At 36.9% G+C, this 21,287-nt stretch overlaps 2 protein-coding genes across 5 annotated transcripts; both read left to right on the forward strand.

The window, feature by feature from the left end:
* Positions 1 to 836: 836 nt before the first annotated feature.
* LOC112152282 lies at positions 837 to 10,713 on the forward strand. 2 transcript variants are annotated; one of them, XM_024281756.2, is made up of 22 exons: positions 837 to 1,344; positions 1,769 to 1,820; positions 1,908 to 1,925; positions 2,001 to 2,063; positions 3,691 to 3,783; positions 4,516 to 4,596; positions 4,672 to 4,767; positions 4,863 to 4,955; positions 5,785 to 5,877; positions 5,955 to 6,035; positions 6,114 to 6,203; positions 6,300 to 6,383; positions 6,484 to 6,558; positions 6,904 to 6,993; positions 7,064 to 7,156; positions 7,228 to 7,326; positions 7,429 to 7,524; positions 7,665 to 7,730; positions 7,872 to 7,940; positions 9,391 to 9,519; positions 9,598 to 9,748; positions 9,848 to 10,713. In XM_024281756.2, exons 1-22 carry the CDS (start codon positions 1,060 to 1,062, stop codon positions 10,308 to 10,310), a joined length of 2,460 nt encoding a protein of 819 aa, XP_024137524.1. In that variant the 5' UTR covers positions 837 to 1,059; the 3' UTR covers positions 10,311 to 10,713. The 2 variants fall into 2 exon arrangements, with proteins under 2 accessions (XP_024137524.1, XP_024137525.1); XM_024281757.2 differs by having other exon boundaries at positions 839 to 1,344; positions 6,904 to 6,998; positions 7,093 to 7,156.
* Positions 10,714 to 12,607: 1,894 nt separating this feature from the next.
* clpxb (caseinolytic mitochondrial matrix peptidase chaperone subunit Xb) lies at positions 12,608 to 21,024 on the forward strand. Of its 3 annotated transcripts, none has more exons than XM_024281760.2 (15): positions 12,609 to 12,968; positions 13,782 to 13,859; positions 14,497 to 14,657; positions 14,756 to 14,870; positions 15,561 to 15,715; positions 15,791 to 15,950; positions 16,743 to 16,784; positions 17,623 to 17,799; positions 17,914 to 18,078; positions 18,212 to 18,300; positions 18,408 to 18,572; positions 18,639 to 18,938; positions 19,510 to 19,602; positions 19,678 to 19,784; positions 19,864 to 21,024. In XM_024281760.2, exons 2-15 carry the CDS (start codon positions 13,805 to 13,807, stop codon positions 19,952 to 19,954), a joined length of 1,875 nt encoding a protein of 624 aa, XP_024137528.1. In that variant the 5' UTR covers positions 12,609 to 12,968; positions 13,782 to 13,804; the 3' UTR covers positions 19,955 to 21,024. The 3 variants fall into 3 exon arrangements, with proteins under 3 accessions (XP_024137533.1, XP_024137528.1, XP_024137532.1); XM_024281764.2 differs by lacking the exon at positions 12,609 to 12,968 and adding an exon at positions 13,120 to 13,338 and having other exon boundaries at positions 19,864 to 19,956; XM_024281765.2 differs by lacking the exon at positions 16,743 to 16,784 and having other exon boundaries at positions 12,608 to 12,968; positions 19,864 to 19,956.
* Positions 21,025 to 21,287: the final 263 nt, after the last annotated feature.

The raw sequence follows: 21,287 nt of genomic DNA on the forward strand, positions 1-21,287 counted from the left end.
TTAATCACACCGAATCCAGCGTTTATAATCCTTGGATGAGTCCTTAGTTTGGGGGTTGCCTGGACACTGCCACTTTAGGGTTACAAGGACTGCTGTGTGGACGAGCAGAGCACGTCTGAACCACCAACTTTTTGTCTCCAAAAGAAAAAAAAGGGAAAGTGTTCCTTTTTTTTACCACAAGAAGCAAAAAAAAAAACTGCATCTTTTTCCCCTTTATCTTTCCCATTTATATATTTATTTTAATGGTCTTAGCTTTGTAGTGCGGAGAAGAGGAGAAAAAAGGCCAGCTGTCCATCAAGTCTGGGAGGCTTTTCAAGGACAAATTAATTAGCTGGGTCAGGCTGACCCGTGTCAAAGGAAACAGGCTCTCATCCAGCAGAGCGATAAAAGAAAGGAAGAGAATGGAGGGGAAAAAAATAATGATAGGTTTACAACTGGAAGCACGGTTCCCAGAGGAAACTATTTTTAAAATTTACTGCTAAAGATTTTGTTTTTACTATATTTGAAGGAACTTCTCTAACTTTTAATTTGATTCCTTGCATTCCAAACACAAATATCAATTTAAAGCAAAAACAATACTAAATATGAAAAATCAAACATTGTGTAATGTTCGTTCTCTACTTGGACGTTCACATTAAAAACATCCTTTCATGACAGGATATTTTGACACCCCCACAGTTCCATCCACACAGCCAGTGGTTTGCTGGAAGCCCTCTGAAGGCTCTTTTGTAGATCCAGACAATGTCCCCCCTGTTCCTAACTCACTTATTTCATGTCACTTCCAGTGAGATAGCATTCAAAGGCTAGAAAGATCAGAATCTCCACACTGTCTGCGTACTGTCACTCTTAAAATATGCCCATTGGGTTACATCTGAATCAATCAAGCCTACACATTTGAACTGTTTCCCAGATGCATGTTGCGCAATTCCTTCCCTGCAGCCACAGACACATTTTGACATGTTTATTTCTCCACAGCAGCCTGAGCGTAGTTTCGTCTGATCTGTTGACGGATAGTTTTGCACTTCCTATGAGCATTAGAGTCCAGATCAGGGCGCAGCCATGACTGAGAAAAGCTTCTGTGCGTGGAAAGCCCTGCTGTTGGGGATGTGCGTGCTGCTGCTGGGCAGCGCCGGTTGGATTTTCCTGCTGCTTCAACACTCGGAGCTGGTAAAGGAGCTGGCCAGGCTGCAGTCCCAAGTGCAGGAGCTGTCACGGAGCTGCAAGCTGCGAGATGCAATTGAAACTGGAGAGCTGGGAGAACTTAAGAAGCTCCACCGCAGCAGGAGGGATCAGGCGGATGAAGACCAGGACATGCTGATGCTGATGACATACTCCATGATCCCAGTAAGACAGGCGTCTTATGCAAATGTAAATTTCTGCAGCAAATAATACATTTTGAGGATTTAAAGAACTAAAAGTGTGTTCTAGCTAATTATAGGGGCTCATTTAGAAGTGCTTCCTGTGAGGATGGGTTTTGCAGTGAAGCTTGACAGCTTACATCCTGGATGAAGTGGAAAAGCTGTGCACTTGTAGAGTCTCCATGCTGTGAACTGACCTGTAGAGGAAAGTTAGATCAAAACTTTTTCCAAACCAGCAAAAATGTAAAAAAAAGCCTAAACAGAACATTTTTAACATGCTACTTTTCAACACGATCAACATAATTCTAGTAGATTCAGAAGGAGAGAAGCGCGTGTCAGCAATTTAAAAATTACAGTAAATCAAAGAATATAAACACTAGGATTTTCACCTTTTTCCCTTTCATTTTCAGACGAAGGCCCTCGTAGATCTGTGCAACAACTCCAAAGGACTTTGCATAACAGGTGTCACCTCTACCCACTTTAAAAATCCTGCTGCATTACTTTCTGATCTTCCACTTTTACCAAAATCTTTGTGTTTTTGTTTTTTAGGTCCAGCTGGGCCTCCTGGTAAATTCTAATATTTGATTTTGCCTTGTAACCTCACAAAATGTGTGCTTAAAAAGAGATATTTCTGTGTATCAGGAAGACGCGGCCCACCTGGACCGAGGGGTGAAGTTGGCCCAATGGGCAGAAGAGGGAAAAAAGGTGCGACAATCTCTCTGACGTCTTAAAAACAGTGAAATGGTTTCGATTCAAAAGACAAAGAAGTTGATTCCACGTTTGGAACAGCCTGTCATTGTTCAGCCGGGATTTCACAACATTTGCTGCCCACTCAGTGTCTGTGAGAGTCGGCAGCTGCCGCACGCTGGTGCTGTTTACCGCCCTGTGGTGCCAAGGTTTACTCCTAATTTGGACTTTACTGAGCTTTATCTGTTTTGCAACATAAAAGTAAAAATAAATAAAGAAATAAAATAAATAAAGAAAAGTAGAAAAGAAGGAAGAAAGTTGTGTTTTGCTCAACAACTACCTTCATTTTTATGTTACTTTCACTTTTAGATTTATGATTCCAACAAATTATAGTCTTGCATACCTCCCCCAAAAATGTAACAATATGCAAATTAGTTACAGATAAAAACTCTGTAAAATAAAAAAAAAGTTTGTTCTGCAGCAAAGAGGCACAATTACTACTCTGTTTACCTTTTTTAGTAACCGGAATTTGGAATCTGAGTGTTTCTGTTTTGACTATAACATGATTTTACTGTCAAAACATTCAAAGCCTCCTTAGTTTAAATATCAGTTGATGGCAAGTTTTCAGACTTTTTTACACTCCTGTGTAGCTCTGCTAAAGTGAGGAACTTTTATGTATCTGTATAAATTGCAAATGTTATACTAGCTATTCATGTTGTTTAAAAGTCATTCCGTATTTATGCCAGATACAAAAAAATGTGGGGAATATTTTCAGAACAAACAGGATGGCCGCTCCCTTCTTCTGCCTGGAGGCTGCTGCTGCCAAAAAAAGTAACACAACAGACTATTCCGGACAGTTTCCAGTTTTCCTTAGCACAAAGGAAAACTGTCAAGAAAACTGTAAAGTCTTTTAAAAAAAAAGTTTTTATTATCTATTTCCGGATTCTTTTTGGTAAAATTTCCCTGTACACAAGTCTCACAATTTTTAGGAAACTGTAAAGCCACTAGGGTTCCATAAATTATAAAATTTTAAGAAAGAGGGTCCCGTTATTAATGTTAGTCAATGCACAATTACACTTATTTATGCAAAGTAATGCATAGAAGTGGCAGTTAACACTTTATTTAAAAGCTAATTAATGCTTAACTATGTATTAATTGTTTGAAGACAATAGCCACGTTTCCACTGAGCGGTCCGGTACGGTTCGGACTCATTAAACAGTTCTGATCCGTACCTCTTGAGGGCCTCTATCTGTTGTAGGTCCATAGAAAAATGGAAAGACAAAGCAGCTGTTGCCACCTGCTTATTAGCAGAAAGTGATGACAACATTAGAAAGCGCTAATATAGCGCTAAGCTAGCATTTCCGTTTTCCTCTTCACGGCAGAATTCATTTTAGCCACCTGCAATTATCTTTCAAACAACATTAAATTCCTGTTATACACTATGTACAAAAATTAACAGAAGAAAAAGACAAGCTCCTGGATGACCTCCATTGTTGTTGCTTTTCTAGTCCTTGCACTACAATGACATGCTAGCAGTCTTCACCATGCATGCGCCATGAAAACAAACTGCTCAGTGGTAACACTAATGAGTGTCAATAGTCAGCACCTGGTTATATTTTAAATGTAACTATCTGTGTGTGTTAAGGTCCCCCTGGTGAACCGTGCCGGGCCTGCTGTGTCACTGAAGTGAAAAACCAGACCAACAGGCAGAGAATTCATCAGAACAACTTCTCCATGGGTATGGACTTCATCCAGTCAATAGGAATTTCATCTTAATACAGCAAAATGAGAAGAGAAAACATGTCATTCACACTCTTTCTTAACCCTCTGTATCCCTTTTCTGGGTCACGGGGCTGCCAGAGCCTAAAGATGACAACTGTAGAACAAAAACTGGAGTACACCCTATACAGGTGGCCAGTGTGCTGCAGGGCCACACAATCACACATCCGTACAGACTCACAGTCACATGTAGGGACAATTTAAAGAAATTAATCAATCTATGAAGCATGTTTATGGACACGCATGCACGGGGAGAACATTTCCGTGCATGAGTCAGAAAGTCCTAATTTATTTGAGGTCTGCAGAGCCACAAGATAAAGTATTAATTTTAATTGACATTTCAAAACAAGTATACTCATCACCCAAAATTTACCACAAAAAAAGCATTGAGAACACTTTTACGCTTTCCTTGTCCTAATTATTTAAAGTGCTTATTTTTTATGATTTTTGTTATATCTTTGTTAGTCAAAATGAACCTTGCTTTTAACACAGTCTAGACCATTCATATATGTTAAAATGATTTAATTCACAAGTAATTGATTTAAACTGCATCAGGAAACTTCCATATCCATCCTCCACCTTTGAAACTAGTTCAATTTGAACATAAAATGTGATGCGGTGTTCTTTGTTGTTTTTCTCTGCACGTTTGTAACAAGTTTCTTTTCCTTAATTTGAATTATGATGTTCTCAGGAACGCCACCAGCTGACGACTCCAGATCCACTTTAAACGTTACCGATGGTAACAAGCTTCTGGACACAAATACAACAGCTGGTGAGGAAACCCAAAATAACAATAGAAGTATTTACAGAGAAGGTATGTGAAAATTAATTTCTAAATATCTTCTAGAGCCCGTATCTTTGCGTCCAAACTTCAGTCGTGTCTCACTGATCGACACCACAGGAGAGAATTTCACACAAGCTCCTCATGAATTATCTTTGACTTGTGAGTGAATGACGTCATCCAATGTTGAGAATATTATCTGATTTTTTTTTTTTTTTGTGCTGCACAATGAGACCATTATTAACGAGACATGTCAGATTCTCCCACAATGCAACCAACTGTGGACTCAAGGGACAGCAGTGGTGTCTTTGGTGAAGACGGAACCGCAACGAACAGCACTTCAACCACAGGTTAGTGAACGCATCACAGTATTCTGTTAATAATATGAAGAAATATTTAGAAAGAATAAATCACATGTGTGCTTGGGTTTCATGCATGAATAAGTAAATGTTTTTTGTTGCAATTGTATGGTTTTATTTAAAATTTGAAGTATTTTATTTATAACAAGGAATTCCCATAAGGAAAGTTTGAAAAGGGCATTGTGTAAATTTTAGTAAATTAATCAAATTCAATTCCCTGTTTCAGTCTAAACTTAAATTTGTACAGTTTTTTCTGCAGAATTACAAGAATTAAACATATCCCCTGAAAACAATCAATTATTTCCAAAAAAAAATTAAACAATAAAAAAAATATATAAGTATCAATACATTTTGTTGAGCTGCTTATATCTATTTATTATATTACTGTTTGGATTTGCTTTTTTTTTTTATAGATTGACAATTTTGAACGTCTTCCTTGCAGTTATTCCTAATTTGACCCCCTCTTTTGGAGTAAAATTGAGTATTTACTGTCACAATTGGTTTCATAAACATATTTGATCTTCTCACATCAAATTATCTCTTCAATAGAAAAATCTTTATAAACTCTTTGGAAAATATGTATTTTTTTTAAACACGATTTTAATTATTTTTAAATCAGCAAATTTCACTTTGTTAAACAGTGAGTTAATTTGCTGTATATAAGAAGGCCTGGAGATTATTTGCATGCCTGTTTATCAAGAAGAAAAACAGTTTACTGTTATTTCATGTGAGTTTTCCTCGACCTGAACACAAAAATCATGTATGAAAGGAGGATATCTTAGCTTGCTAAATATTGTTTTCCACTTTTTGTTTTTTTCAGAGATGGTTTCTCCTCATCCAGACATCAGATATGAAACCTGGAGTGAAAGAAGTTCAGAAGATAGAACTGAACCATCAGCTCCAGTGTTAACAGGTTCTGCCTCAGAAACACCAGGACCACTGAGATGTTAACTCCATCCTCTGCTCAGTAACTAATGTCTTTGATTCCAGCGCCGCCAGCACTAAATATAACAGAGGAAACCCTCAACACGACCGCCTTTGAGAACCTTCAACTCTCAGATTTTGATAATGGTAAATCGAACAATTGGCAGAAAGAAATGCTCCAGCACCTGTTGTGTTTGTGTTAAATGTGATTGCATTTCCACACAGACTTGCATGAACCTCAACCAACTGAAAACACAACAAATGTTGAGAATTTCCCCGACTCAGAGAGGAATCCAGACCCAAACCTCAAATCTGGTAAAAATAAATAAATAAGATTACAGTTATACTAAACTCTGATTAAATTAGAGTAAAAAAGTTGAATGCATTTAATTTTTTTTTATTGCTTTTTAGGGAAACCGCCCTTTTACCAAAACACCACCTTACATGACTCATCCAGGAATGTGACAGAAGGACCGTTTCATTTATTACATTTAGGTAATAGTCAATCCTGTTTTAAATTTGCTCCCAAAAGCAGAAACTGGTTGACCGGTTTTTAATTGAAACTTTTAAGCAAACAATTATCTCTTCTCTGCAGATTCAAAGGACTCAAACCAAAGCGGCGACTCTATAAACAGTAGTGGAGCTGCTGATAAAGCAAACATGGAAAGTGGTAAGAATTGTTCTTTTGCTGTTGATTCAAATGTTTCCTGTCACAAAATTCTGGTTCAATTTTTAAATCAGTCCCAAATGCTTTATAAATATTAATAATTTGTAATCCTAAAGCTGACGACCAAAAAGGAGGTTCCTAAAAGAAAGTTGAGATAGTAGATGCAGAAGATAGGAGGCGAAGGATTTACTGTGGCGACCCCTAAAGGAAGCAGCTGAGAATCAAATGAGAAGAAATATTTAAAATATTTGAAGCTGACTCAAGTGTTCTTAAGACTGTGCCAACACTTTTATTATTGGCAATACTGAAATTGACAGAGAAATTGTTTTAATTTATTTATTTTTTCAGAGTGGTCCACATTACATTTAGCTGAGAACACTACCGATGATTTTAATGTTACGGACTCCAACAATCTTTTGACTGCAACCACAAAACCTGGTAAATGTCCAAAAATTGATCAAATTATCAAGAAGTTGTGGAATCTCATTTTTATATTAACATTTTCTAGATCAAGTGATATTTTACCAAGGAGAAAACTATGAGTCCTTGAACGTTTCTGGTGTAGAACATGCTACAGAGGTTCCTGCAAATATGCTAACAGGTAAGAAATCAAGATTAGGAAAATGAATAATTCTTAAATATATAAGTTTACTCCATTTCTTCACTTTGCAGAGTCTCTTGACGAAGACCAAAGGACTGATCATTCACATGGCAGCAACTTCAACACAACAACGACCGACAAAAGGCAGACAAACAGACAAGTGGAAACGGGTAAAACTTCAAGACTTTTTACTGTTTAGATTTATATCATTTTGATCGTATATGTTTAAAAAATGATTATTAAACTACAACACGAGTTGTTTTCTTTTCTAGCTTCAGTTTTGTTTCAAGACAACAACTACTTCAATCAGACCTTCAGTGACATCCAAGAAAAGAGTTCAACAGATTCACCAACAACTTTTCCGACAAGTCAGATCAACAATCTTTTCATTTTTTTGTAACTAATTGAAAACTAAATATGTCAATATGACATTTATTATTCTGGTTTTGCATTGTATCCAGTGATTTACACAATACTCATTCTTTAATGAGAGTTTTGATGTTTTCAGATGTGGATCAAAGGAAAGATGCATTAAATGACAGCGGAGACATTGAAGACAAACCAGTACAAACCAGTGAGTAGTCAAAAATGTAATTTGGAATTTTTTCACATCTCTCTCTTAAATGTTGACTCTTTCTTTTTTAAGTTATAATAAAGACTGATGAGTAAAGGTGCTTTTTTTCATTTTTTCATTTTTTTTTGTTCTTTTGTTAAGACTCCTCACATCATCTCCTGACTTACAGCAAGACAGGAGATACCAACATTGAAAAATGGCCAAAAACAGGTTAGAAGAATGTGTGTGCATGTAGGTTTCAAGTGATCTACTCTCACCGGCCACTTTATTGGGTACACCTTGCTGGTACCGGGTTGGACCCTTTTTTGCCTTCATGAAATCGATTCAACATGCTACTGGAGACATTCCCTCAGAGAGTTTGGTCTATATTGACGTAGCATCAGACTGTGGTCATAAAGGGATGGTCATGGTCAGCTACAATACTCAGGAAGGCTGTGGTGTTGTAATGTTCAGTTGGTTCAAAGGGACTACAAGGGTGCCAAGAAAATATCCCCGTCACCATTACACCTCCACCGGCCTGAACCATTAATACAAGGCAGGATAGATCCATGGTTACCTGTTGTCTATGCCAAATTTTAACCCTACCATCCAAATGTTGCAGCAGAAATGCAGATTCATCAGACCAGACAATGTTTTTCCAATCTTCTATTGTTCAATTTTGGTGGTCTTGTGTGAATCGTAGCCTCAGTTTCCTGTTCTTAGCTGACAGGAGTGGCAACCGGTGTGATCTTCTGCTGCTGTAGCTCATGTGCCTCAAGGCTGAACATGTTGTGCGTTCACAGATGTTCTTCTGCAGACCTCGGTTGTAACCAGTGGTGATTTGAGTTACTGTTGCCTTTCTATCAGCTGGAACTAAGAGAATCTGGCCACAGAGAAAAAAACATGGCACTCAAAAATTAATAGCCAGAAGTCCTTAACTAACCTCCCGTTTTAAGCTTTCAACCCTTTTCCCTTTGCCATACCGTCCATTTAAATCTCATCTTTCACACTAAACTGTTAGACAGTTACAGATTATTTGCATTTAAAAGCTTAAAAGCTGATAGTTCTGAAACGTTTTTAAAATATCACTTTGAAAGGGTTTCCTAAAGTTCAGTAAATTTCCACTTACGCAACACGCAAAAATTGCAAAATTTGTGCTTCTGAATAGATTTTTTTTTTTTTGGCAGATAACCAGAGGCCCTTCGGAAATTCTCCTCTAACCTCTAACATTAACAAAGCTGACTGGATTTTTTTTAGCTTTTTTCCTGACCATTCTCTGGAAACCCTAGAAATGGTTAAGGGTGAAAATCCCAGTAAATTTGCAGTTTCTGAAATACACAGACCAGCCCATCTAACACCAACATTCATGCCACGTTCAAAGTCACTTAAATCACCTTTCCTCTCCATTCTGATGTTTGGTTTGAACTGCAGCAGATCGTCTTGACCATGTCTACATGCCTAAATGCATTGAGTTGCTTCCATGTGATTGGCTGATTAGACTTTTGCATTAACAAACACTAGGACAGGTGTACCTAATAAAGTGACCATTGAGTGTGAGCTGTCTAAATATGAAGTTTATCGGTTGTCAAAACCTAACCCCGCCCCTTTTGTTATTCAGATTCGGTACAAAAACAAATCCTCTCTTTAAAATTGAATTATTATTTTGTCTGTTCTCATTTAGAATGTAAAATTAAAACTATCAAATGTTCCGAGCGGTCCATCAAAATGGAAGGCACATATGGAGCGTGGATGTTTGATGCATCGCGGCGGGATCATCAGGGGCCGTTCTGGGTGGCCGAGCATTTTTCAGGTGAGTATTTTTGTAAATATTTCTCTATTTTCTTTTGAAACGTTTGCATTTAACACCAAAAATGTGTCTCTTTACCAGGTCCGAGATTACTGGAGTTCCAAAACATTTCCTCCTTTCATGATGCAGACAACAGAACGATACAAGTTTGGAAGTTCTACCAGGGCTGTGGTCATGTTATTTATGAGGGTGCATTTTATTATCAAATTGGAGGAACTAATAAACTTGTAAAGTAAGGGTTTACGCTATATTGAAATTTGTTTTTTATTTTACTTTGGCAATTTTACTTTTTTTATGTGGCTTTTACTTCATACTTACAATATTTTTACAGGTTTGATTTAAACACATACAGAACAGCCACTCTGACCATCGAACACAGCAGATATAACAGCCTGGCTTACCTCTTCAAAAACTCAAAGACGTATTTCAAGTTTGCTGTGGATGAAAATGGATTGTGGGTCATCTTTGCCTCCGACGCAGATGACAACATGATGGTGGCAAAGCTCAAGTCGGATTCATTCTCAGTGGAGCGCATCATTAACACCTCCTACCCTACAGCCAAAGCAGGAAATGCGTTCATCGTCTGTGGGGTTCTGTATTTTACTGATGACAATGACAAACAAGTGACTTACGCTTTTGATTTGAAGACAGAGGCTTCACCGAGTATACATTTGGACTTAAGGCCAGGTCATGGTACCTTAGCGATGCTGTCCTACTATCCCAAGAAAAGTCTTTTGTACTTGTGGGACAACAAAGGTATAACAACCTGTCGAGTTAAATTCAAACAGAACTAGAAAAATATTGACTGACAAACCATAAAGATTTCCAGAAAAGTGTGGCATCTTGTAAAAAATCAACTTTGTAAAAAAAAAACAACAAAAAAAAAACACTGGAGACGGTTGTAAGTAACTTTTTTTGTGTGTATATGACATATCTGACCTAAAGTTATTGAACATTTTTTCTGATATAAACCTTATCAAAACCAGAACATCATATAAGTTGCAAAGCATGACCTGATCTACTATTGATTGTTAGAAACATCTCTTCACAGCATTGCTCAATCTGCAAAGGTGTGCTTTCGGTCTGAACAAAAGATGGGCTATTTATATAAAGATTTGCAATAACATTATCAATAAACAAGTACCTTTTGGATACATGATGTATGCAAACAAGAACATTAAAATAATTTTTGCACTTCTTTGTCTTGGTGCCTTCTGGAGAATATTTTCTTCCATTCCCTCTTTGTTCTGTGCAGGGTCACTGGGGATACTGGAGTCTATCCCAGATACTTTAGGGCAAAGGCAGAGTAGACCCATTCCACCGCAGGTCCATACTTTGATAAACAACCACACATATAGTAAGGACAGTTTAAAGTCACCAATCAACTTATGGAAAACGTCCTTGGATTGTAGAAGGAAGCCAGAGGGCTTGGTGGAAGACCTCTTGATGTTTAAAGAGAGCATGAAAACCTGTTGTGTATTAGAACCTGTAACCTCCCAGTCTCCAAGTGGAGATTCAACACAAAAATAAAGATTTTTTTTTATTAATGATTGGCTTAATTTAAACTTTAAAGAAACGATGTTTTCTGGACACACTAAGAAGGGTTCAACTATGTTTTTCAGAAAATAATTTAAACAACAAAATCATCCAATATTTAATTTTTGTAAGTGATGTAAATGTTTTAAATATTTCATGTTGCTGGGTAATAAAAATAAGAAGTAAAATATTTCTTTTGAAATAGGGCCCTTTCATTAACTGGATCACCTGTCATATTTTGCGTTACCTGATAACATAAGTGTAAATGTTACAAGCTGAATGTGGCTAGTGAAAATGTTGAAACTGAAAACTAAAAATGCTGTAGGAATTTAGTTAATGCTTTAGTAGTTGAAGAAGTTTAGGTTTGCTCAAGCAAAAATGTTAACTAATTCCTCACAATGTTAGCTTAAAATGCTAAAGTGGTTGGTTTAAATTATAGGTGCAAGTGGCATTTATTACTTTATTACTTTATGCTGCTTGCAAGATGGTACATCGCCCTTTGTTTTTTTCATTTTTATTGTGACCTGTAATGTTGAATTTGTTTTAAAAAAAAGTTCCTCTGAACTGGTAAAAAAAAAAACCCTCCAACTGGTAGGACATTAAGATAGCGCAACAATAGTGAACTGAGTTTAAAAAATGTGTGATTTGTTGTTGAAAAAAAAAAAAAAGTTAGATAGGCCTACCATATTTCAAATATAATGATGACATGTCAAAATTGCTTAAAAGAGCAGAATATCAAAACTAGCCAAAACAGCTACTGTGGTGCTAAACTATAAGCTATATTTTAAATTAGCATAAAAAGCCTTAGTAGACATCAAATAAGCCAAAATGAGCTAGCTTTATATTATATATTAAATTACTGCATTATTTGCATAATAGTTATTTACAAAATTAGCCTAAAAAGTGGGAAAATACATACATTCGCTAAAACAACTAGCATACTGCTAAAACATTAGCTGCACCCCAAGTAAATTTCAGTAGATGCAAGCTAGCAAAATGATCTAGCATATTGGCTAAAACAACAGCTAAATGCCAAATTAGCTTACAAAAATTGGAAAAATTTCCAATTTAGCCAAAACCCCCAAACAGCTACCATCATCTTAAAATATTTGCAAAATGCCAAATTGGAATGATGTTCAGTTTTCAGACTAATTAATTGTGTAATATAGCATTCACACAATTATTCTAACTTTTTTTTTTAATCAAATGCCCATTATTTTTAAACACTGTTACTGAACTTATGGACTGAAAAAATACTTAAACATTGTAATAAAGAATCAGCTGAATTATATTTTAAAGGAGTTGTTGTTTTGTTAAGACAGGCTTAAATTCCTGGGTTAAGTTAAACTGTTAACCATTTCTGTCTCCCAAGCTGTAAAAGTCATCAGTTCATATTCAACATTCAATTTTATAATTTTACTGAACAAAATACAATAACATACCAAATTGCTTATTTTCCTATTTCTCTTGAACGTGACATGTTGACATAACACCGCCGGTAGATTTGCATTTTACTTGATGTTCTTGAACGCATCAGGAGTTGCTGCGTTTTGCAGTAGATCTATAAGCATCCGGATGAAGTGCACTGCGTAGACATGAACAGAGACTCCATGACACTTTCGCAGCTAGCATGTTTTATCATTTGTCACTAGCCCCCGTTACTAGAGGTAGGGCTAGTTTAGCTTGATCTAACCTACTTCAAAAACAGATCGCGTTACGGTTACATCACTTAGTTTTTTGTGTGACCTACTTCGGAAATAACGACCTTAAAGTACCAACTCGTTCTTGGTCATTGAGCTTTATTCTGTTCTAACAGTGTAATGCATTGGCTTTCCAAGTTACAACAACAGAGACCTTTTTAAATGATTTAGCGAATTTGGTGTACTGCCAAGACGCGTCTAATACCATCGAGCACTGTGAGTAAAAACAGTAGTTTTATTTTATAATTAATTTCAAGTTGACATTAGCTTATCGCGCTTCGCAGTATTTGGGCCCTCTGTTTTAGTGCTTGTCCACCAACTGCTGTCTGTCCAGCTAGTGTTGTTTGTCGTTCGTAACTGTACGTCACGGGCTTTGGCCTAGCTTAAGTAGCTATCAGGTATTTTGAGTTGCTGCGTTTTTTGTTTGTTTTTTATTATTGCTACGGGCGTCAGTAATATTTGGGATAGCCCAAATAGTGTTTTCACTTTCAATTTTCTCAGAGACATTATGTTTCATTTTTCTGCTGAGCAATAATATCCCAGCGGTGCCTGTTGATAACTCACTTTGCTAATGCTAACAGTGACGGTGAGAGTAGGAAATGTTTTGTGTTTTAGGTTCACAATCTAGTGCGACATAACACAATTTGTATGTTGCAATTGCATGCAGTTTTTAAACGAGATGTCGAGTTTATGGACTTGTTGGCCGCCCTTTTTTTGTTTTTGTTTTAGCTAATAAGAACATTTCCCCTTATTAACCTCACTTTGACATATAACTTGAAAGAGGTACAGTTGGTACCGTATGTCCACGTTTTTGAGACATTTTTTAAAAATGTGGTTTTAATGTAATTTACGTGCAAGTTTCAGTTTCATGAAATAACCTAATTTTTCCAACTTGTATTTGGGTCACATAATCAGAAAGGTCACATAACGTGGCCTTGCACCATCCTCCCCCTCACGTTAGCCTTCAGCTAGTTCAGTCCCCCCAAAACTCTACCCTCTTTGCACACTGATAAATATTTTCCTCCCCAGAAACTTTTCAAACAGAAGCAGATATGTCGTGTCCGTGCACCTCAGCAGCCAGGTTGTTCCTAAACACTGCTCATAGAGGTAAGAACGAGAAAATGCTAACCTATATTTGACTGTTTGTTATGACAGCTAACTGCAGGTGGATCAGTTGCCTTCATATTGCACAAAAGTACAAAAAGAATAACGCAAAGGTGTGCAAATTAAGATTTGAATTAATTTATCCCAAATTATTTTGTCAAACATGCACATACATTTTTATAAGATGTCGTAAGAGGCTACCACAGAATACGAAATGTTAATTTTTGTTAATATTTATCTTTTATCTTGGCTCAGGTTCTTGTTTTTGTAATCATTGAGATATTTTCCTCAGTAATGCTTCATTTAAAGTTTTTTTTTAATGTTTTCCTTTAAAAATACATATTTTTAATAAAAATGGCCAGCTTTCTTGGAGATTCTTCTTATTTTGGTCGCAGAAAGGAAAAAGTTTCAACTATTGTGTTGGAAAGCCATTCATTTGGCTTGATACGTTTTTTTTTTTAAATATTTTTTTAGTTACTATCATGAAAATTACTATTACAAATCTAGTAAAATAACATGTTTGGTTATTGATGGCCATTTAGGACAACTTTGTTATACATGAAAACATTGTGCACAATCACACATTCATTGTCATTATTAATTTGAGATGTTTTGTCACATTTTGCGTTTGGTGTCACAGGTTTGTCATGTTCCAGAATCCAACTGTTTTCCCTGAGTCGGCAGGGCTCGCGGGAGGCTCATTTTCATCCTCGGATACATGTGAGATCGTTTTCAGAGACTGCTGTCTGTTATGCTGCTAAAGATGGAACCCCTAGAGATGGTGGGAACGATGGTGGAAAGGTAAAGAGTGTCATATTTTAGCTACAAACCCCCTTTTAAACCCTACATACCAGTTTGTAAATGAGTAATAAAACCTTTTCTTATGTCCTGTTTAACAGAAAAGTGTTAGTGAGGGAAAGAGACTTTCTGGCTCTGGAGGATCAGGTAAAGGTGGAAGCCAGCTGCGCTGCCCTAAATGTGGAGACCCTTGCACACATGTAGAGACATTTGTATGTAAGTATACTGGTTTCTTTCCAGCAGCCTTATAATATGAATCAAGGTCAAATTTAAAACTCCTTGACATTTATGTACAAAATTATAAGAGTAGGATGTCATATCTAATGAGTGGAGATAATTACTGGTTGCTTAGAATTTGAAATCAACGGTCATATTATATAATTAATATATTTATTATTAATATTTATGAAAAAGGTGTGCCATGTAATCAGTTAGAATGGACCTTGGATAATTTAACCTAATTTTACATAACATCATCTTTATTACAAGCCATTTATCTATTTTTTAAAGGTAAAAATCCTTTAATGTACAACAAGTTTAACATTTTTTTGTTTAAATAAGTAGTTATGTAAAAAAAAGAAAAATAATTTTTGATATCAAGAAAAAAACACGTGTCAAATAGTGACCTTGAGTTTCTATCTTTATGAAGAGATAATTCAAAGCTAATTTTCTCTGAATAAAATGCTTTTCCTTGTATAAATTGTTAGATTAAGGTTGATAAAAAAGTATACCAACTAAAAAAACAAGTTTTATTTCTTATAGAGAATATTTTTTTTATGTTTTAAAATCAAAAGTGTACAGTGAAGAACATTTAGTTGAAGGATTTCATTTCTGTTTATATCTTCCTTGTTTTTTTAAATCACTGACTGTTCTGTAATCCTCATGATCTCTTTTCTCCTGTTTTAGCATCAACGAGATTTGTCAAATGTGAGAAATGTCATCACTTTTTTGTGGTCTTGTCGGAAACTGACTCCAAGAAAGGGTTAAACAAAGAAGCGGAATCCGCTGCAGAGGCAGTGAAACTGGCGTTTGCTCAGAAACCTCCTCCACCACCCAAAAAGGTACAAAAATAGTTTCCTTTTTTTTAACTAGGATTGCAGATTCTTTTTTTTCTTAACTTTGTTTTCCATTTTCAGATTTATACCTATCTGGACAAGTATGTTGTCGGCCAATCTTATGCAAAAAAAGTCTTGGCAGTGGCCGTTTACAATCACTACAAGCGCATCTACAACAACATCCCTGCTGGGAATCGGCAGCAGGTGGAGGTGGAGAAGCAGCCGTCTCTAACACCCCGAGGTCAGTGTTTTCTCTTTCTTTTTGGTTTGTCTTTTTTAAGCACATAACCTTTCAAAATAAAAGAACACTTCTGCAAAAGCAAACCAGGTGACTACTGTGGTTTGATGCATAGATTTCTGGAAGTGTTGGAAAAGAAAGTGAAAATGGGATGATTTTTTTTGTGTTTCCACTAAGTTTAAATTAATTTTAGTGAGTATTTATGATGTTATTAAATAAATAATAATAGAAGTACTAGAGTAAAAGTTTATTAAAACAACTTTGAAAGCTTATTTATGGTCTTAAAGAGATTCAGATGTGCTTGTGAAATATAGTAAAATATAATTAAAATAAACAATATTCATATTATGTTTTTATATTGGTAATTCATAAATTAAAATTTGTATTCTTTACATTTGTAGATAGTGTTTATGGTATTTTCTAACCCTTTTTTTAAACAAATATGTACTTTTACAAAATTACAGGAGAATAAACTACAAAGATATGTTTAGCAGTGCAAAAAATAGGTCCTTAAACATCAGATTATGACATTTGTTTCATAAAACACAATATGTTTCAGTCTTTCACACTAAAGTAGAAAGCAAAGGTGCATCAAACATCTTAAACAAAGTGAGTCACTTTAATCTTTATAAGCAAGCTCTGACCTCAACCGCCCTAAATCACGGCTTGTTTTCAACCATAATCTGTATTATTTGGCATTTGTTCAATAATGAATATTCTCGTTTCTACCGAGTTCTGTTAGTGCTTCTGATAAATGACAATATTGATGAAAGCACTTTGATCCTCTCCTTGTAGAGCTAGAGATGAGAAGACGAGAGGATGAGTACAGATTCACAAGTAAGTGACTGACCTCTTCACTCTTATCTGACTGACCTCTTTTCCATTATCAGCAAATTGAAGTCACTCCCCTAATCAGCAGCCTGTGTCTTTGTCTTGTTATTGTTTGTTGCGCAAATGCCAAAATGTACAGATTGCACATCCAGTAGGTTGATATCGGTTACTATGTTTGGAAATACTAACCCACTTATAACAACTTGAAAATAAATTATAAAAAAAATATATAATCATGTTTTAAAAGCATCTAATAAAAATGAAATGATTGATTCTTGGAATATATTTTTTTAAAATTGAATACATTTTTTTTTGTTTTAAAATGTTATGTTAATCATTGACTTAGTCAGGGAAAAAGCTGATAGCAAAAGCTCTGACCGATGGCAGAAATGAGGAAGCAGATGCTTGATTACTTAATCAGAATGCTGGTGGGTTTCAGCCAAAGCATAAAATGTTGCTGTGAGTCATTGGGTTTGAAATTGTTGGGAGCATTTTATTTGCCTTTTCTTTTCCCTTTTTGATCAATTAGAATACTTTCAATTACTTTAGCACAGAGGAGCCTTCACAAACATTTAGGTCACAGGTCAGTCTACACAGAACAACTGAGTGGACAAAAAAAAATTATTTAGGGCAGTCTCATGACCTACATTCAGATCATTTCTATTTTCAGTCGAGCTGTTGACTCTGAGATATGCTCCCTGGCACTGAGCAGGGCACGTTTACAGGTGGAAACCATTACTAAGCAAAAACAGTAAAAATGCTGGTGCAGCATTGACTTTGATAATTGGGCGATCACGTCGATTGTTTTTAGTCTTAAAGCGAACTCATTGTTTTTTTGCTGTAGAACTGTTGCAGATCGCAGGGATCAGCCCTCATGGAAACGCTCTCGGCGCGTCCATGCAGCAGCAGGCCAGCCAGCAGGCTCCTCAGGAGAGGAGAGGCGGCGAAGTTCTGGACTCCACACACTCGGACATCAAACTGGAGAAGAGCAACATTATTCTGCTCGGTCCAACTGGCTCAGGTTAGTGTTGTGTCAACAGTTTCTTTAACTACTTATTGTTTGATCACCAGAGGAGCAGTTTATGTTTCCTCCGTCCTTTTTTATTTATTTATTTTAATGCGTTTTGTCACACAGGAAAAACCCTTCTGGCGCAGACGCTGGCCCGTTGTCTGGATGTCCCGTTTGCCATTTGTGATTGCACCACTCTCACTCAGGCTGGATATGTGGGGGAAGACATCGAGTCCGTCATCGCCAAACTGCTGCAAGACGCCAACTACTCTGTGGAAAAGGCTCAGCAAGGTAAAAAAACTGATTACATTTTTGAAATCTGTATTCTTTTGTAGCCTATTTATCTGTGGATGTTGGTTAAAAAGAAATAAACAATAACTTGAAGTATTTTTACCATTGCTCTGTCATGCTGTGTCATTTGTAGGCATCGTGTTCCTGGATGAAGTTGATAAGATTGGCAGTGTGCCTGGAATCCACCAGCTGAGAGATGTGGGCGGGGAGGGAGTCCAGCAGGTCAGCTCCTTACCAGCTGCTGAAAATGTTTTTTAAAAATATAAAGTAACGTTTGAATGAACTTTGTTATAATATTGGTCACATTTAGTTTGTTTTTTCTCTTCCAGGGATTGCTGAAACTCTTGGAGGGCACGATCGTCAACGTTCCTGAGAAAAACTCCAGAAAGCTACGAGGGGAAACGGTGCAAGTCGACACGACCAACATTTTGTTTGTTGCATCAGGTGCTTTTAACGGCCTCGACAGGATCATCAGCAGAAGAAAAAACGAAAAGGTACCATTTAAATTAGATACAGTTTATGAAACGGCTCCTAACGTGACTCTAATCTCGTGTTTGTAGTATTTGGGCTTCGGAACTCCTTCTAACATGGGGAAGGGGCGGCGTGCAGCGGCCGCGGCAGACCTGGCCAACAGCAGCGGCGAGACGGACACGGTCGCAGAGATCGAGGAGAAAGACCGGCTGCTGAAGCACGTGGAAGCCAGAGACCTGATCGAGTTCGGAATGATCCCAGAATTCGTTGGGCGTCTTCCTGTCGTCGTTCCCCTGCACAGCCTGGATGAAGACACGCTGGTCCGCATCCTGACGGAACCGCGCAATGCAGTGGTGCCTCAGTACCAAGCTCTGTTCAGCATGGACAAAGTAAGAGTCCCACTCTGATCATCTATTTACAAACCATTCCTGGTGGTCTTTTAATTATGATTATGCTGTTTTTAGTCAAAATAATACAAAAAAAAGGTAATTTTCTAGGACGTATTTTCTGCAGAGCAGCAGAAGTTCTATGGGAAGTACAGTAATTTATGTGCTTTTGATCATAATTTTCTTCATATATGTCTTTAATCATCAAAAAAAATACCACAAGAACATGTAAAAAGACCAGAAACCCAAATTTCATTGGAGTGGGACTTTGAATGTAATCAAAATATAGATGCATAAATCATAATCCTACACTTATGGATGTCAATCGCCAAGTCCGAATCCACTCACAACTACCAGGTTATAGCAGTATATAGGGCGATTTTTATTTATTTATTTTTTTTCTCCAGGGTGTCGAATATAGACCACAATGCATTGCGTTTGAAATGATGCTTAAACACAAAATCTTTAATATACTGTAACTTTTTGTAACCATTAACACGATCAATGACATTCCAGTAGATTGTGAAGGAGAAAAGCGGCGTAATGACCATATTTCCTTTTGACTCTATTTCAGTGTGAACTCAATGTTACCCAGGATGCCTTGAGAGCGATTGCCAGAATGGCATTGGAGAGAAAAACTGGAGCCCGCGGTCTCAGATCAATCATGGTTTGTTCTTTTCTCATCAATGTCTCAGACTTTATTTCTTCTGTTTTTAAATTATAAATTGTAATTTATCCACAGGAAAAACTCCTCCTGGAGCCCATGTTTGAAGTACCACAGTCGGACATCATGGCCGTTGAGCTGGACAAGGACGTCGTCCAGGGAAAATCGACGCCCCGATACATCAGGTCAGCATTTCTCAGCATCATGAACTCCGACTGTGGCGCTTTGAAACAACCTGAACGGCAGATTTTATTTGAACTTCAGAGCCGCGGCCAAAGAACCATCAGAGGAGGACTACGACTCGGGCATCGAAGAGGAAAGCTGGCCTCGCCAAGCAGACGCCGCAAACAACTGAACCACATCGTAGCAGAGCGCTGCAGTTCTCTCCGATTCCTCTCCTCTGCCATCACCGTGACGTCTGAGAGGAGGCTTTTCCCTCGAAAATCCTCCAGCGGTGCACTCACTGTGGACCTTTTACAAAGTATTTCAATCTCTGGGGATTGTTAACATTTTATCTATATAAAGATAACACAATTTTATTCATAAAATGATTTGTAGCTAGCTTGTTTTCTCTTTCTGGTGATGGGCTATAATGACAAGGGGAAACAAAAAAATAAAAACGACGGGATCATACTGTACACTTGAAAAGATGGGGGTGCTGAGAAGTGTAGAAGTGATGTTAGCATGTGAAGAAACGCCTTATGTTTGAAGGGCATAATAATATTCCAGGAGCACATCAGTATTGTAACTTTTCCTTAACACCGTTGTAATAATGGTGCTGCGAGTGAACTCAGTCGTAAGCGTTTAGCTACTCTGCACAAGTAGGTGGCATTTGTAGGCAGTTTGTAAGACCTCGAATTATAAGAACTTTTTTTTTATATATAAATAAAACATGCCAGCAAACAAAAGTGAGATTTATTAGTGAGTTGTAACAACCAGAATATTTCTTTAAAAGTTTTTTCTTTTAACACACTCTGTAAGAATGTGTTTGTACTGCAGAAATGCACCAAAACTTTGCTTAAAAAGCAGATGTTAGTTGTGTAGATTTGAAGTGATTAAAAAATATCTTTTTTTTATATATATATCTATATAGTTGCTGTGCTTTACTGTTAATTGGGTCTCTAAAATAGATTTAGGCTCTTATTTGGAAGCTTTCCTTGTGCAGAACAGTTCACTTCCTGTGATTGTTAGATTATCTCTCGTCTTCATGAAATGATAACACGCATCAGACTCCTTTCATGTGTCAGCCTCCCTGCTGCTCTCCAAATTAAATTAGATCTGTTCGCTTTTCCTTTCCAGAAAGTTCCAAACTGCCCTTTTTCAGAGGTCTGTTACAAAAGCTGCACCCACCCCCCTAATGCTTGTAAATTTCACACTTATTGTGATTGTTAAATAATATAAATAAAATGTAAATCTGTACAAAAAGGTTGTGTTGGTTCTAAATCTGCATGTGAAACTTTCTGTGTCTCTGAGCGTCAGGTGTTGCTGGCTGCAGGACCGTTAACCTTTATGCAACCAGATTATCTCTGGAAGTATCGCGCTGTTCCTCCTTTCCCAATACCTCAGCATTTTTGTAACCCTTCTGCTGTCCTTAGCTTGTTTACATTAGAAGTGGACCCCACAAGACGGTGCGCTGAGCTTTTTTTTTTTATCTTTGAGTTTCACTAAAGTCCATGGCAGACATAAAA

The sequence above is a fragment of the Oryzias melastigma genome, linkage group LG6 (genome assembly GCF_002922805.2).
Source record: "Oryzias melastigma strain HK-1 linkage group LG6, ASM292280v2, whole genome shotgun sequence".
NCBI classification, from domain to species: Eukaryota; Metazoa; Chordata; class Actinopteri; order Beloniformes; family Adrianichthyidae; genus Oryzias; species Oryzias melastigma.